Source organism: Protomyctophum bolini, assembly GCF_963924005.1.
Source record: "Protomyctophum bolini genome assembly, chromosome: 17".
Lineage (NCBI taxonomy): Eukaryota > Metazoa > Chordata > Actinopteri > Myctophiformes > Myctophidae > Protomyctophum > Protomyctophum bolini.
In genome coordinates this window covers 36,956,628-36,973,096 of record NC_137878.1, presented here as the reverse complement: position 1 = coordinate 36,973,096, position 16,469 = coordinate 36,956,628, and the positions used below count along the sequence as shown (strand labels likewise).

Sequence of the window (16,469 nt, the reverse complement as noted above, 5' to 3'; positions counted from 1 at the left end):
AGGTCATGGAGCAGCTTGTTGCTCAAAGACAAACTATTTCCTCCCATGTGTTGTGTATTGTGTGATTTCACTGTGTTTAAACTTGACTGGCCATCCATGGTCTCGTCCCACTCATCACTGTCTTCAGTGAGGTCTGATTCAGAATAGTGTGAAGAGAGGAGCTGATCATCACTAGTTGGTTGTGATGTTCCACAGTCCTCTACATCAGCTTGTGTTTCAATATGTTGAGATGAGGTGCTGGCTACAGGTTCCATTTGTATGTTTTCATCATCATCTTTGTGTTTCACTAATAGTAATGTCTCTGTTGACCCACCATCCTCCTCTGATCTTTGAAGTAGCTCATCATGTTCCTCTTTAATCTGTGGAGACGCTGGTTCCTCTTTGATCAGACTGGAGGTTCTCTCATCATGTTCTTCTTTAATCTGTGGAGACGCTGGTTCCTCTTTGATCAGACTGGAGGTTCTCTCCTCATGTTCTTCTTTAATCTGTTGAGTAGCTGGTTCCTCCTGGACCAGACTGGATATTCTCTCCTCCTGTTCTTCTTTAATCTGTGGAGTAGCTGGTTCCTCCTGGACCAGACTGGATATTCTCTCCTCCTGTTCTTCTTTAATCTGTGGAGGCTCTGGATCCTCCTGGACCAGACTGGAGGTTCTCTCCTGCTGCTGCCCAGTGAATACCTCCTCTTTACACACAAGGAGGTGTATGGAGTCTAGACAGAAGATAGAGAAGAGAAACACATTATTACATGTTTGAACATGACACTTCTACTGTTAGTTCCATATCTGTCCTAATGTTGTTTTGATTCCAGTGTGAAGTGTCACACAATTGATTGTTTCTTACCTCAACGATGCTTCATTTCTAAAACAAGCCTCTCCTTGTTTCTCAAATATAATTTCTCATTAGCTACAACCTATTGCTATCTGGTATATCCACAGAGACTGGATTGATGTAGTTGTGTTCAAACATGTTCAAGCCTGTAACAGTTAACGTAGTAAAGGTTTTACCAACCTGTTCTGTGAAGCTTGACTATTGGTTGTAAAACCATATCCAGTAGTCTACGTTGGTGGTCAGTTTCTTGCTTGATGTGGAAAGCTTCATCCTCGTACTCTGTTACAATTCTTCCAACAACCCCAAATATCTCTTCAGCAGCAGCAGATAGTCTCTGGTTGACCAAGGACTTCAATGTTTGAAGTAAAGCCATAACTCGAAAATATTATAAAAGTAGTAGAACCAAAACAAAGACTAAATGCTAATTGATGCTTGAAATGCTCAGCTAGTGCAGAGAGAAGTTCAGCTCTTAACAACTAGCAGAGATTAAAGTGACACCAAGCTCTTGTTAAATACTAACAGTGGGCCCTGATGGTCCAATCAGAGTGAGTGGGGCGGGACACACCAAGAACTAAACGGGCCAATCACTGCTCACAACAAAATCAGGTACAGCAGTGTTATGTAACTTTTCTAATCTACCCTGGATTTGAACGGAAATTAAGATAATTTAAATAAATTATATACATTGTCAGTGTAGAAAAAAAATTCTCAATGAAAGGATTTTATATAACAGAGTTTTTTTCTAGGATCATAAAGCAAATCTATCCCAAATGACCATAGAGATATGAATAGTTGACCCAGTGTTAAGATTTAAGAACTGATGTTCAACTTTCTTTATATTTCCGAAGACATTCAGCATTCTGAGTCATCAGACTCTGTTACATAAAACATCTGTTGGAAATAAATCATTTAATCTGACTTTGAAGGTGATATTGTGACTGTTAAAGTTCTGAGTCCATTAACTGGCTCAATGGTCCATCATGTTTGTCCACTTTCCCAAACCTTTTCAGCTTGACACCAAAATATACATATCTTGAATGGAAATATACTTAAAAAATTATATATTATTTTGTATAGGATTAATTCACGATTGATCCTATCAAGCCCTATTTTATAATGTGTTTTGTTGTAGATGATGAAAATAGCCGATCTAGAAGCTGAGAATATATTGTATAGTTTTGACATGTTCTGCACATGTAGTTTTAACTTGATATGATGAAAATCAAGCCTGTCTGGCGTTTAAAGGGCAATTTCACCCCTTTTGCAACCGTATCTTATTTTAATGATGTTTGGGAAACAATAAACACTTTTTTGTGTGTAATCCGTGTTTTTAGATATTTTAGTATTTCAAAGTGCCAATGATGTCATAGACACTGGTCTCACTTCCTTCCTGAAGTACATTGTCTTGTAGTAATCCAGCAGTGAGACCAGTGTCCATGACATCACAGACACTTTTAAATACAAAAATGTCTAAAAACACACATTTCCCACATAAACCCCCCAGGAAAGATATGGTTGCAAAAGGGCTGAAGTGGCCCTTCAAACATGCATGTGTGAAATGTCTATTTGACCATGAGAGAATGACTTCATAGAATGACTATTGCTGTGTGCAGTGGGTGCGGTGAATTTAGGATTAGGAATGTGACAAGTTGCTTTTGTCACCTATCAGATGTTGTCACAGGGATGCTAAGTGTTTCCCAGTCTAAATCATTTAAATGCAAATGATTCCCAATCCTATAAATACATGTTCCTCTCCATTCACACAATGCTGTAGGAGTAGGCTATATGCACTCTACTTATCACACTAAAAGGATCACATGCAAATTGGTTGGTCGATCCATTCAGCAATAGGGTTACACACCCTAACCCATTATCGCCTGTCCATTAACAATGGGACAGACATGCTCCTAAACATTCCACAACATTCACAACCCATTTCTTCTAACACGGTAGATAAAGGTGGAATTCCTGTATCCTACGACTAGAAATAATAATGCACGCTCCCAGCCTGTGGAGCGATGCGATATCAATAATCTGTCCTTTTTATCAATCTCCGTCCTGAGCGCTGGGCGTTACTAATTGATTGAACAGAGAACCCCGTCCTACCGGCTCAGGGTGTTAATATGAATAATAATAATAGTTCATTTTTTTGGTTCTGGTTCCATTTCCATATGGCATATTGGCATATGGAATATGCAACAATGAAGAACCCCTGAACCTTGAGAAAAGGGAGTTTATTCAATCCAAAGCCTTCGCTGTCTTTCCTGACAGCGAGGACGGCGCCTTGGGGTTACACATTCACGTCGAGCACTCTCACGATAAGATGAGATAAGATAAACCACTGTTGATCCCAGGAGGGAAATAATTCTGATATCATTATCATAGCAGCAACAGCAGTGAGAATGACAAAGCACAAGAACAGATAAGAGTGTAAAAGTCAAGAACCAAACCACATATAAAATACATAAAAGACAATGCACAGACCTGCTGGTTAGGAGGAACCAAATGGGTCTGTAACTCAGAGAGAGTATGTTTCATTCATACCAATTGTCAGATAACATATCAACTCACGTCCACAACTACTATTATTTTTTCATAGTTTTAACAATCATCACAGTATGACTAAGGGATGTGTCACCATCCTTATACACAATTGTTAGAAAATGAAGCATTTCTTATTATACACTAGATCTACATGTAGTCACAGGTTAAGTATAATGGACAGTATGCACTCTGTAACATTAGGACGTACTCCTGCCATGTTCAATATAGAAAGTTCAAGTCAAAGATGTGTACTGTATAATTGAATTAATACTCCTATCATGTTCCTTATAGTAATAGTTTGGCATGCAGGATGTAAAATGATGCCATTCTTATCACTGTATTGTTCACAGTACAAGTTGAAGGTGAAGCACATGTGTTGTGATGAGCTTTCTGTAATGAACACACAAAGGATGTGTAGCTGTCAACCCTTTATTTGAAAAAGAAGAAATTACGGATAGATATTTTCTGTTACAATTTTACGAAGACAACATAATACAGAGAATCTAAACATATAATCAAACTAAGTCATTGAAATATAATATGATGATATGTTAATCCAAACAACACATGTTAACACAGAGACAAGTTACAACTGCACCACTGAAGAATGTGGGCAAACACTGCTTTTCATATCGTTACATCTATATCGGCAGGACATTATGCAAGTTGAAAATTGATTAAAACAATTGATGTGTACATCATGTTTAATGTATCTAGCTGGACTAAACTGAATAATTGACATTAAGTGTCAACATAATGCCTTATTTGAAGAAAATAAAACACTCTTCATTTAACAGCTTTTTCCTCTTTATGACACATCTTCATGTGTGTTTTTAGATTGCAATTCTGACTAAAGCCTTTTTCACAAACTGTACACGTAAATGGTTTGTCCCCTGTATGAGTCCTCATGTGTGCTTTTAGATTACCAATTTGATTACATTCTTTGCCACAAACTGTACACGTAAAGGGCCTTTCACCTGTATGAGTCATCATGTGTCGTTTTAGATCAGTCTTTACATTAAAGCCTTTGTCACACACTGTACAAACAAATGGCTTTTCCCCTGTATGAGTCCTCATGTGTACTTTTAAGTCCCCAGTTTTACGGTAGCCCTTGCCACAAACTGTACACGTAAAAGGCTTTTCCCCTGTATGAGTCCTCATGTGTACTTTTAGACTACCCTTTTGACTGCAGCCCATGCCACAAACTGTACACGTAAAGGGCTTTTCCCCTGTATGAGTCATCATGTGTCGTTTTAGATCATTCATTTGACTACAGCCCTTGCCACAAACTGTACACGTAAAAAGCTTTTCCCCTGTATGAGTCATCATGTGTTTTTTTAATGCCACATTATGAATACAGCCCTTGCCACAAACTGTACACGTAAAGGGCTTTTCCCCTGTGTGAGTCCTCATGTGTACTTTTAGACTACTTTTTTGACTGCAGCCCATGCCACAAACTGTACACGTAAAGGGCTTTTCCCCTGTATGAGTCATCATGTGTCGTTTTAGACAAGTCTTTAGCTTAAAGCCTTTGTCACAAACTGTACACGTAAAGGGCTTTTCCCCTGTATGAGTCATCATGTGTAATTTTAGATTATCCTTTCGGCTTAAGCCTGTGCCACAAACTGTACACGTAACAGGTTTTTCCCCTGTGTGAGTCAACATGTGTGATTTTAGACTACCCCTTTGACTAAAGCCTGTGCCACAAACTGTACACGTAAAGGGCTTTTCCCCTGTGTGAGTCAACATGTGTGATTTTCGACTACCCCTTTGAATAAAGCCTGTGCCACAAACTGTACACGTAAAGGGCTTTTCCCCTGTGTGAGTCAACATGTGTCGTTTTAGATTACCCCTATGGCTAAAGCCTTTGTCACACACTGTACAAACAAATGGCTTTTCCCCTGAATGAATCATTGTGTGCGCCTTCAGATGTTGCTCCATATGTTGAGATGAGGTGCTGGCTACAGGTTCTATTTGTATGTTTTCATCATCATCTTCGTTTTTCACTAATAGTAATGTCTCTGTTGATCCACCATCCTCCTCTGATCTTTGAAGTAGCTCATCATGTTCCTCTTTAATCTGTGGAGACGCTGGTTCCTCTTTGATCAGACTGGAGGTTCTCTCATCATGTTCTTCTTTAATCTGTGGAGACGTTGGTTCCTCTTTGATCAGAATGGAGGTTCTCTCCTCATGTTCTTCTATAATCTGTGGAGTAGCTGGTTCCTCCTGGACGAGACTGGATATTCTCTCCTCCTGTTCTTCTTTAATCTGTGGAGACTCTGGTTCCTCCTGGACCAGACTGGAGGTTATCTCCTCCTGTTCGACTTTAATCTGTGGAGGCTCTGGATCCTCCTGGACCAGACTAGAGGTTCTCTGCTGCTGCTCAGTGAATACCTCCTCTTTACACACAAGGAGGTGTATGGAGTCTAGACAGAAGATAGATAAGAGAAACACATTATTACATGTTTGAACATGACACTTCTACTGTTAGTTCCATATCTGTCCTAATGTTTTGATTCCAGTGTGTGAAGTGTCACACAATTGATTGTTTCTTACCTCGACGATGCTTCATTTCTAAAACAAGCCTCTCCTTGTTTCTCATAATATAATTTTAGCTACAACCTATTGCTATCTGGTATATCCACAGAGACTGGATTTATGCATTTGTGTTAAAACATGTTCAAGCCTGTAACAGTTAACGTAGTAAAGGTTTTACCAACCTGTTCTGTGAAGATTGACTATTGGTTGTAAAACCATATCCAGTAGTCTACGTTGGCGGTCAGTTTCTTGCTTGATGTGGAAAGCTTCATCCTCGTACTCTGTTACAATTCTTCCAACGACCCCAAATATCTCTTCAGCAGCAGCAGATAGTCTCTGGTTGACCAAGGACTTTAATGTTTGAAGTAAAGCCATAACTCGAAAATATTATAAAAGTAGTAGAACCAAAACAAAGACTAAATGCTAATTGATGCTTGAAATGCTCAGCTAGTGCAGAGAGAAGTTCAGCTCTTAAAAACTAGCAGAGATTAAAGTGACACAAAGCAGACCAAGCTCTTGTTAAATACTAACAGTGGGCCCTGATGGTCCAATCAGAGTGAGTGGGGCGGGACACACCAAGAACTAAACGGGCCAATCACTGCTCACAACAAAATCAGGTACAGCAGTGTTATGTAACTTTTCTAATCTACCCTGGATTTGAACGGAAATTAAGATAATTTAAATAAAGTATATACATTGTCAGTGTAGAAAAAAAAAATCTCAATGAAAGGATTTTATATAACAGAGTTTTTTTCTAGGATCATAAAGCAAATCTATCCCAAATGACCATAGAGATATGAATAGTTGACCCAGTGTTAAGATTTAAGAACTGATGTTCAACTTTCTTTATATTTCTGAAGACATTCAGCATTCTGAGTCATCAGACTCTGTTACATAACACATCTGTTGGAAATAAAACATGTAATCTGACTTTGAAGGTGATATTGTGACTGTTAAAGTTCTGAGTCCATTAACTGGCTCAATGGTCCATCATGTTTGTCCACTTCTGATTTCCCAAACCTTTTCAGCTTGACACCAAAATATACATATCTTGAATGGAAATATACTAAATTATATATTATTTTGTATAGGATTAATTCACGATTGATCCTATCAAGCCCTATTTTATTTATGTTATTTATGTGTTTTGTTGCACGCCTGTCTGGCGTTTAAAGGGCAATTTCACCCCTTTTGCAACCGTATCTTATTTTAATGATGTTTGGGAAACAATAAACACTTTTTTTGTGTGTAATACGTGTTTTTAGATATTTTAGTATTTCAAAGTGCCAATGATGTCATAGACACTGGTCTCACTTCCTTCCTGAAGTACATGTCTTGTAGTAATCCAGCAGTGAGACCAGTGTCCATGACATCACAGACACTTAAATGAAATTAAATGAACTTAAATGAAATACTAAAATGTCTAAAAACACACATTTCCCACATAAACCCCCCAGGAAAGATATGGTTGCAAAAGGGCTGAAGTGGCCCTTTAAACATGCATGTGTGAAATGTCTAACCATGAGAGAATGACTTCATACAATGACTATTGCTGTGTGCAGTGGGTGCGGTGAATTTAGGATTAGGAATGTGACAAATAGCTCAAGTTGCTTTTGTCACCTATCAGATGTTGTCACAGGGATGCTAAGTATTTCCCAGTCTAAATTATTTAAATGCAAATGATTCCCAATCCTATAAATACATGTTCCTCTCCATTCACACAATGCTGTAGGAGTAGGCTATATGCACTCTACTTATCACACTAAAAGGATCACATGCAAATTGGTTGGTCGATCCATTCAGCAATAGGCTTACACACCCTAACCCATTATCACCTGTCCATTAACAATGGGACAGACATGCTCCTAAACATTCACAACCAATTTCTTCTAACACGGTAGATAAAGGTGGAATTCCTGTATCCTACGACTAGAAATAATAATGCACGCTCCCCTGTGTGAGTCATCATGTGTCGTTTTAGATCACTCTCAGCCTGTGGAGCGATGCGATCGGTTCTGATATCAATAATCTCTGTCCTTTTTTTTTTATCAATCTCCGTCCTGAGCGCTGGGCGTTACTAATTGATTGAACGGAGAACTCCGTCCTACCCGCTCAGGGTGTTATTATTGTTCATTTTTATGTTCTGGTTCCTTTTCCATATGGCATATTGGCATATGGAATATGCAACAATGAAGAACCCCTGAACCTTGAGAAAAGGGAGTTTATTAAATCCAAAGCCTTCGCTGTCTTTCCTGACAGCGAGGACGGCGCCTTGGGGTTACACATTCACGTCGAGCACTCTCACGATAAGATGAGATAAGATAAACCACTGTTGATCCCAGAAGGGAAATAATTCTGATATCATAGCAGCAACAGCAGTGAGAATGACAAAGCACAAGAACAGATAAGAGTGTAAAAGTCAAGAACCAAACCACATATAAAATACATAAAAGACAATGCACAGACCTGCTGGTTAGGAGGAACCAAATGGGTCTGTAACTCAGAGAGAGTATGTTTCATTCATACCAATTGTCAGATAACATATCAACTCACGTCCACAACTACTATTATTTTGTCACAGTATTACTAAGGGATGCGTCACAATCCTTAGACACAATTGTTAGAACATGAAGCATTTCTTATTATACGCTAGATCTACATGTAGTCACAGGTTAAGTACAATGGACAGTATTCACTTTAAGACGTACTCCTGCCATGTTCAATGTAGAACGTTCAAGTAAAAGATGTGTAGACTGTTTAATTTAATAACTAGTACTATCATGTTCCTTATAGTAATAGTTTGGCATGCAGGATGTAAAATGAAGCAGTTCTTGTCGCTGTATTGTTCACAGTACAAGTTGAAGGTGAAGCACATGTGTTGTGATGAGCTTTCTGTAATGAACACACAAAGGATAGCTGTGTGTGTAGCTGTAACACTTTATTTGAAAAAGAAGAAATTACGGATATATATTTTCCGTTACAATTTTATGAAGACAACATAATACAGAGAATCTAAACATAAAATCAAACTAAGTCATTGAAATACACTATGATGATATGTTAGTCCAAACAACACAGAGACAAGTTACAATTGCACCAATAGTCCGTGAATATTAATGAATGTGACATTTTAATTGCTGAAGAATGTGGGCAAACACTGCTTCTCATATTGTTATATCAATATTGATAAAAATTGATTAAAACAATTGATGTATAGTACATCATGTTTAATGTAGCTAGCTGGACTAAACTGAATAATTGACATTAAGTGTCAAGATAATGCCTTATTTGAAGAAAAGAAAACACTCATCATTTAACAGCTTTTTCCTTTTTATGACACATCTTCATGTGTGTTTTTAGATTGCAATTCTGACTAAATTATTTTTCACAAACTGTACACGTAAAGAGCTTTTCCCCTGTGTGAGTCCTCATGTGTACTTTTAGACTACTTTTTTGACTGCAGCCCATGCCACAAACTGTAGGGCTTTTCCCCTGTATGAGTCATCATGTGTGCTTTTAGATGACCCTCTTGAATGCAGCTCTTGCCACAAACTGTACACATAAAGGGCCTTTCCCCTGTATGAGTCATCATGTGTCGTTTTAGACAGGTCTTTAGATTAAAGCCTTTGTCACAAACTGTACACGTAAAGGGCTTTTCCTTTGTATGAGTCATCATGTGTACTTTTAGAGCATACTTTCGGCTTAAACCTGTGCCACAAACTGTACACGTAAAGGGCTTTTCCTTTGTATGAGTCATCATGTGTAATTTTAGAGCATACTTTCGGCATAAGCCTGTGCCACAAACTGTACACGTAACAGGTTTTTTCCCTGTGTGAGTCAACATGTGTGATTTTAGACTACCCCTTTGACTAAAGCCTGTGCCACAAACTGTACACGTAAAGGGCTTTTCCCCTGTGTGAGTCAACGTGTGTCGTTTTAGATCACCCCTTTGTCTAAAGCCTTTGTCACACACTGTACAAACAAATGGCTTTCCCCCTGAATGAATCATTGTGTACGCCTTCAGATGTTGCTCCATATGTTGAGATGAGGTACTGGCTACAGGTTCCATTTGTATGTTTTCATCATCATCTTTGTGTTTCACTAATAGTAATGTCTCTGTTGACCCACCATCCTCCTCTGATCTTTGAAGTAGCTCATCATGTTCCTCTTTAATCTGTGGAGACGCTGGTTCCTCTTTGATCAGACTGGAGGTTCTCTCATCATGTTCTTCTTTAATCTGTGGAGACGCTGGTTCCTCTTTGATCAGACTGGAGGTTCTCTCCTCATGTTCTTCTTTAATCTGTGGAGTAGCTGGTTCCTCCTGGACCAGACTGGATATTCTCTCCTCCTGTTCTTCTTTAATCTGTGGAGACTCTGGTTCCTCCTGGACCAGACTGGAGGTTATCTCCTCCTGTTCGACTTTAATCTGTGGAGGCTCTGGATCATCCTGGACTAGACTAGAGGTTCTCTGCTGCTGCTCAGTGAATACCTCCTCTTTACACACAAGGAGGTGTATGGAGTCTAGACAGAAGATAGAGAAGAGAAACACATTATTACATGTTTGAACATGACACTTCTACTGTTAGTTCCATATCTGTGCTAATGTTGTTTTGATTCCAGTGTGAAGTGTCACATAATTGATTGTTTCTTACCTCGACGATTATTCATTTCTAAAACAAGCCTCTCCTTGTTTCTCAAATATAATTTCTCATTAGCTACAACCTATTGCTATCTGGTATATCCACAGAGACTGGATTGATGCATTTGTGTTAAAACATGTTCAAGGCTGTAACAGTTAACGTAGTAAAGGTTTTACCAACCTGTTCTGTGAAGCTTGACTATTGGTTGTAAAACCATATCCAGTAGTCTACGTTGGCAGTCAGTTTCTTGCTTGATGTGGAAAGCTTCATCCTCGTACTCCGTTACAATTCTTCCAACAACCCCAAATATCTCTTCAGCAGCAGCAGATAGTCTCTGGTTGACCAAGGACTTTAATGTTTGAAGTAAAGCCATAACTCGTAAATATTATAAAAGTAGTAGAACCAAAACAAAGACTAAATGCTAATTGATGCTTGAAATGCTCGGCTAGTGCAGAGAGAAGTTCAGCTCTTAACAACTAGCAGAGATTAAAGTCACACAAAGCAGACAAAGCTCTTGTTAAATACCAACAGTGGGCCCTGATGGTCCAATCAGAGTGAGTGGGGCGGGACACACCAAAAACTAAACGGGCCAATCACTGCTCACAACAAAATCAGGTACAGCAGTGTTATGTAACTTTTCTAATCTACCCTGGATTTGAACGGAAATTAAGATAATTTAAATAAATTATATACATTGTCAGTGTAGAAAAAAAATTCTCAATGAAAGGATTTTATATAACAGAGTTTTTTTCTAGGATCATAAAGCAAATCTATCCCAAATGACCATAGAGATATGAATAGTTGACCCAGTGTTAAGATTTAAGAACTGATGTTCAACTTTCTTTATATTTCTGAAGACATTCAGCATTCGGAGTCATCAGACTCTGTTACATAAAACATCTGTTGGAAATAAAACATGTAATCTGACTTTGAAGGTGATATTGTGACTGTTAAAGTTCTGAGTCCATTAACTGGCTCAATGGTCCATCATGTTTGTCCACTTCTGATTTCCCAAACCTTTTCAGCTTGACACCAAAATATACAAATCTTGAATGGAAATATACTTTAAAAAATATATATTATTTTGTATAGGATTAATTCACGATTGATCCTATCAAGCCCTATTTTATAATGTGTTTTGTTGTAGATGATGAAAATAGCCGATCTAGAAGCTGAGAATATATTGTAGTTTTGACATGTTCTGCACATGTAGTTTTAACTTGATATGATGAAAATCAAGCCTGTCTGGTGTTTAAAGGGCAATTTCACCCCTTTTGCAACCGTATCTTATTTTAATGATGTTTGGGAAACAATAAACACTTTTTTGTGTGTAATACGTGTTTTTCGATATTTTAGTATTTCAAAGTGCCAATGATGTCATAGACACTGGTCTCACTTCCTTCCTGAAGTACATGTCTTGTAGTAATCCAGCAGTGAGACCAGTGTCCATGACATCACAGACACTTTTAAATACTAAAATGTCTAAAAACACACAGTTCCCACATAAACCCCCCAGGAAAGATATGGTTGCAAAAGGGCTGAAGTGGCCCTTTAAACATGCATGTGTGAAATGTCTATTTGACCATGAGAGAATGACTTCATACAATGACTATTGCTGTGTGCAGTGGGTGCGGTGAATTTAGGATTAGGAATGTGACAAGTTGCTTTTGTCACCTATCAGATGTTGTCACAGGGATGCTAAGTGTTTCCCAGTCTAAATAATTTAAATGCAAATGTTTCCCAATCCTATAAATACATGTTCCTCTCCATTCACACAATACTGTAGGAGTAGGCTATATGCACTCTACTTATCACACTAAAAGGATCACATGCAAATTGGTTGGTCGATCCATTCAGCAATAGGGTTACACACCCTAACCCATTATCACCTGTCCATTAACAATGGGACAGACATGCTCCTAAACATTCCACAACATTCACAACCCATTTCTTCTAACACGGTAGATCGAGGTAGAATTCCTGTGTCCTACGACTAGAAATAATAATGCACGCTCCCAGCCTGTGGAGCGATGCAATATCAATAATCTGTCCTTTTTATCAATCTCCGTCCTGAGCGCTGGGCGTTACTAATTGATTGAACAGAGAACCCCGTCCTACCGGCTCAGGGTGTTAATATGAATAATAATAGTTCATTTTTCTTTGTTCTGGTTCCATTTCCATATGGCATATTGGCATATGGAATATGCAACAATGAAGAACCCCTGAACCTTGAGAAAAGGGAGTTTATTCAATCCAAAGCCTTCGCTGTCTTTCCTGACAGCGAGGACGGCGCCTTGGGTTTACACATTCACGTCGATCACTCTCACGATAAGATGAGATAAGATAAACCACTGTTGATCCCAGAAGGGAAATAATTCTGATATCATTATCATAGCAGCAACAGCAGTGAGAATGACAAAGCACAAGAACAGATAAGAGTGTAAAAGTCAAGAACCAAACCACATATAAAATACATAAAAGACAATGCACAGACCTGCTGGTTAGGAGGACCCAAATGGGTCTGTAACTCAGAGAGAGTATGTTTCATTCATACCAATTGTCAGATAACATATCAACTCACGTCCACAACTACTATTATTTTTTCATAGTTTTAACCATCATCACAGTATGACTAAGGGATGTGTCACCGTCCTTATACACAATTGTTAGAAAATGAAGCATTTCTTATTATACACTAGATCTACATGTAGTCACAGGTTAAGTATAATGGACAGTATGTACTCTGTAACATTAGGACGTACTCCTGCCATGTTCAATATAGAAAGTTCAAGTCAAAGATGTGTACTGTATAATTTAATTAATACTCCTATCATGTTCCTTACAGTAATAGTTTGGCATGCAGGATGTAAAATGATGCCATTCTTATCACTGTATTGTTCACAGTACAAGGTGAAGCACATGTGTTGTGATGAGCTTTCTGTAATGAACACACAAAGGATGTGTAGCTGTCAACCCTTTATTTGAAAAAGAAGAAATTACGGATAGATATTTTCTGTTACAATTTTACGAAGACAACATAATACAGATAATCTAAACATATAATCAAACTAAGTCATTGAAATATAATATGATGATATGTTAATCCAAACAACACATGTTAACACAGAGACAAGTTACAACTGCACCACTGAAGAATGTGGGCAAACACTGCTTTTCATATCGTTACATCAATATCGGCAGGACATTATGCAAGTTGAAAATTGATTAAAACAATTGATGTGTACATCATGTTTAATGTATCTAGCTGGACTAAACTGAATAATTGACATTAAGTGTCAACATAATGCCTTATTTGAAGAAAATAAAACACTCATCATTTAACAGCTTTTTCCTCTTTATGACACATCTTCATGTGTGTTTTTAGATTGCAATTCTGACTAAAGCCTTTTTCACAAACTGTACACGTAAATGGTTTGTCCCCTGTATGAGTCCTCATGTGTGCTTTTAGATTACCAATTTGATTACATTCTTTGCCACAAACTGTACACGTAAAGGGCCTTTCACCTGTATGAGTCATCATGTGTCGTTTTAGATCAGTCTTTACATTAAAGCCTTTGTCACACACTGTACAAACAAATGGCTTTTCCCCTGTATGAGTCCTCATGTGTAATTTTAGATGACCCTTTTGACTGCAACCGATGCCACAAACTGTACACGTAAAGGGCTTTTCCCCTGTATGAGTCATCATGTGTACTTTTAATGCCACATTATGAGTGCAGCCCTTGCCACAAACTGTACACGTAAAGGGCTTTTCCCCTGTATGAGTCATCATGTGTACTTTTAATGCCACATTATGAGTGCAGCCCTTGCCACAAACTGTACACGTAAAGGGCTTTTCCCCTGTGTGAGTCAACATGTGTAATTTTAGATTACCCTTTAGAATAAAGCCTTTGTCACACACTGTACAAACAAATGGCTTTTCCCCTGAATGAATCATTGTGTGAGCATTCAGATGTCCCTTGTGATTAAACATTTTACCACAATCTGCACAACAAAAACATTTTTTACCTATTTGACTGCTCATGGAGTGACTTTGTTTGGGTGATTTGAGGTCATGGAGCAGCTTGTTGCTCAAAGACAAACTATTTCCTCCCATGTGTTGTGTATTGTGTGATTTCACTGTGTTTAAAGTTGACTGGCCATCCGTGGTCTCATCCCACTCATCACTGTCTTCAGTGAGGTCAGATTCAGAACAGTGTGAAGAGAGGAGCTGATCATCACTAGTTGGTTGTGATGTTCCACAGTCCTCAACATCAGCTTGTGTTTCAATATGTTGAGATGAGGTGCTGGCTACAGGTTCCATTTGTATTTTTTCATCATCATCTTCGTGTTTCACTAATAGTAATGTCTCTGTTGATCCACCATCCTCCTCTGATCTTTGAAGTAGCTCATCATGTTCCTCTTTAATCTGTGGAGACGCTGGTTCCTCTTTGATCAGACTGGAGGTTCTCTCATCATGTTCTTCTTTAATCTGTGGATACGCTGGTTCCTCTTTGATCAGACTGGAGGTTCTCTCCTCATGTTCTTCTTTAATCTGTGGAGTAGCTGGTTCCTCCTGGACGAGACTGGATATTCTCTCCTCCTGTTCTTCTTTAATCTGTGGAGACTCTGGTTCCTCCTGGACCAGACTGGAGGTTCTCTGCTGCTGCTCAGTGAATACCTCCTCTTTACACACAAGGAGGTGTATGGAGTCTAGACAGAAGATAGATAAGAGAAACACATTATTACATGTTAGTTCCATATCTGTCCTAATGTTTTGATTCCAGTGTGAAGTGTCACACAATTGATTGTTTCTTACCTCGACGATCCTTCATTTCTAAAACAAGCCTCTCCTTGTTTCTCAAATATAATTTCTCATTAGCTACAACCTATTGCTATCTGGTATATCCACAGAGACTGGATTGATGCATTTGTGTTAAAACATGTTCAAGCCTGTAACAGTTAACGTAGTAAAGGTTTTACCAACCTGTTCTGTGAAGCTTGACTATTGGTTGTAAAACCATATCCAGTAGTCTACGTTGGCGGTCAGTTTCTTGCTTGATGTGGAAAGCTTCATCCTCATACTCTGTTAGAATTCTTCCAACTACCCCAAATATCTCTTCAGCAGCAGCAGATAGTCTCTGGTTGACCAAGGACTTTAATGTTTGAAGTAAAGCCATAACTCGAAAATATTATAAAAGTAGTAGAACCAAAACAAAGACTAAATGCTAATTGATGCTTGAAATGCTCAGCTAGTGCAGAGAGAAGTTCAGCTCTTAACAACTAGCAGAGATTAAAGTCACACAAAGCAGACCAAGCTCTTGTTAAATACTAACAGTGGGCCCTGATGGTCCAATCAGAGTGAGTGGGGCGGGACACACCAAGAACTAAACGGGCCAATCACTGCTCACAACAAAATCAGGTACAGCAGTGTTATGTAACTTTTCTAATCTACCCTGGATTTGAACGGAAATTAAGATAATTTAAATAAATTATATACATTGTCAGTGTAGAAAAAAAATTCTCAATGAAAGGATTTTATATAACAGAGTTTTTTTCTAGGACCATAAAGCAAATCTATCCCAAATGACCATAGAGATATGAATAGTTGACCCAGTGTTAAGATTTAAGAACTGGTGTTCATCTTTCTTTATATTTCTGAAGACATTCAGCATTCTGAGTCATCAGACTCTGTTACATAAAACATCTGTTGGAAATAAAACATTTAATCTGACTTTGAAGGTGATATTGTGACTGTTAAAGTGCTGAGTCCATTAACTGGCTCAATGGTCCATCATGTTTGTCCACTTCTGATTTCCCAAACCTTTTCAGCTCGACACCAAAATATACATATCTTGAATGGAAATATACTTAAAAAATTATATATTATTTTGTATAGGATTAATTCACGATTGATCC

The 16,469-nt window shown here is 38.3% G+C and overlaps 2 protein-coding genes across 2 annotated transcripts in view; both read right to left on the bottom strand.

The window, feature by feature from the left end:
* Window positions 1-16,469, bottom strand: part of elp2 (elongator acetyltransferase complex subunit 2) — a gene marked incomplete at both ends in the record, with an annotated part of 103,861 nt that overhangs the window by 41,898 nt on the left and 45,494 nt on the right. The window lies entirely within an intron of this gene.
* On the bottom strand, window positions 4,159-15,385 carry LOC308332464 (uncharacterized protein; the record flags this gene model as incomplete). The annotated part of the gene is made up of 4 exons (XM_080788370.1): window positions 4,159-4,325; window positions 13,199-13,202; window positions 13,963-14,051; window positions 15,370-15,385. 4 exons carry the CDS (start codon window positions 15,383-15,385, stop codon window positions 4,159-4,161), a joined length of 276 nt encoding a protein of 91 aa, XP_080644496.1.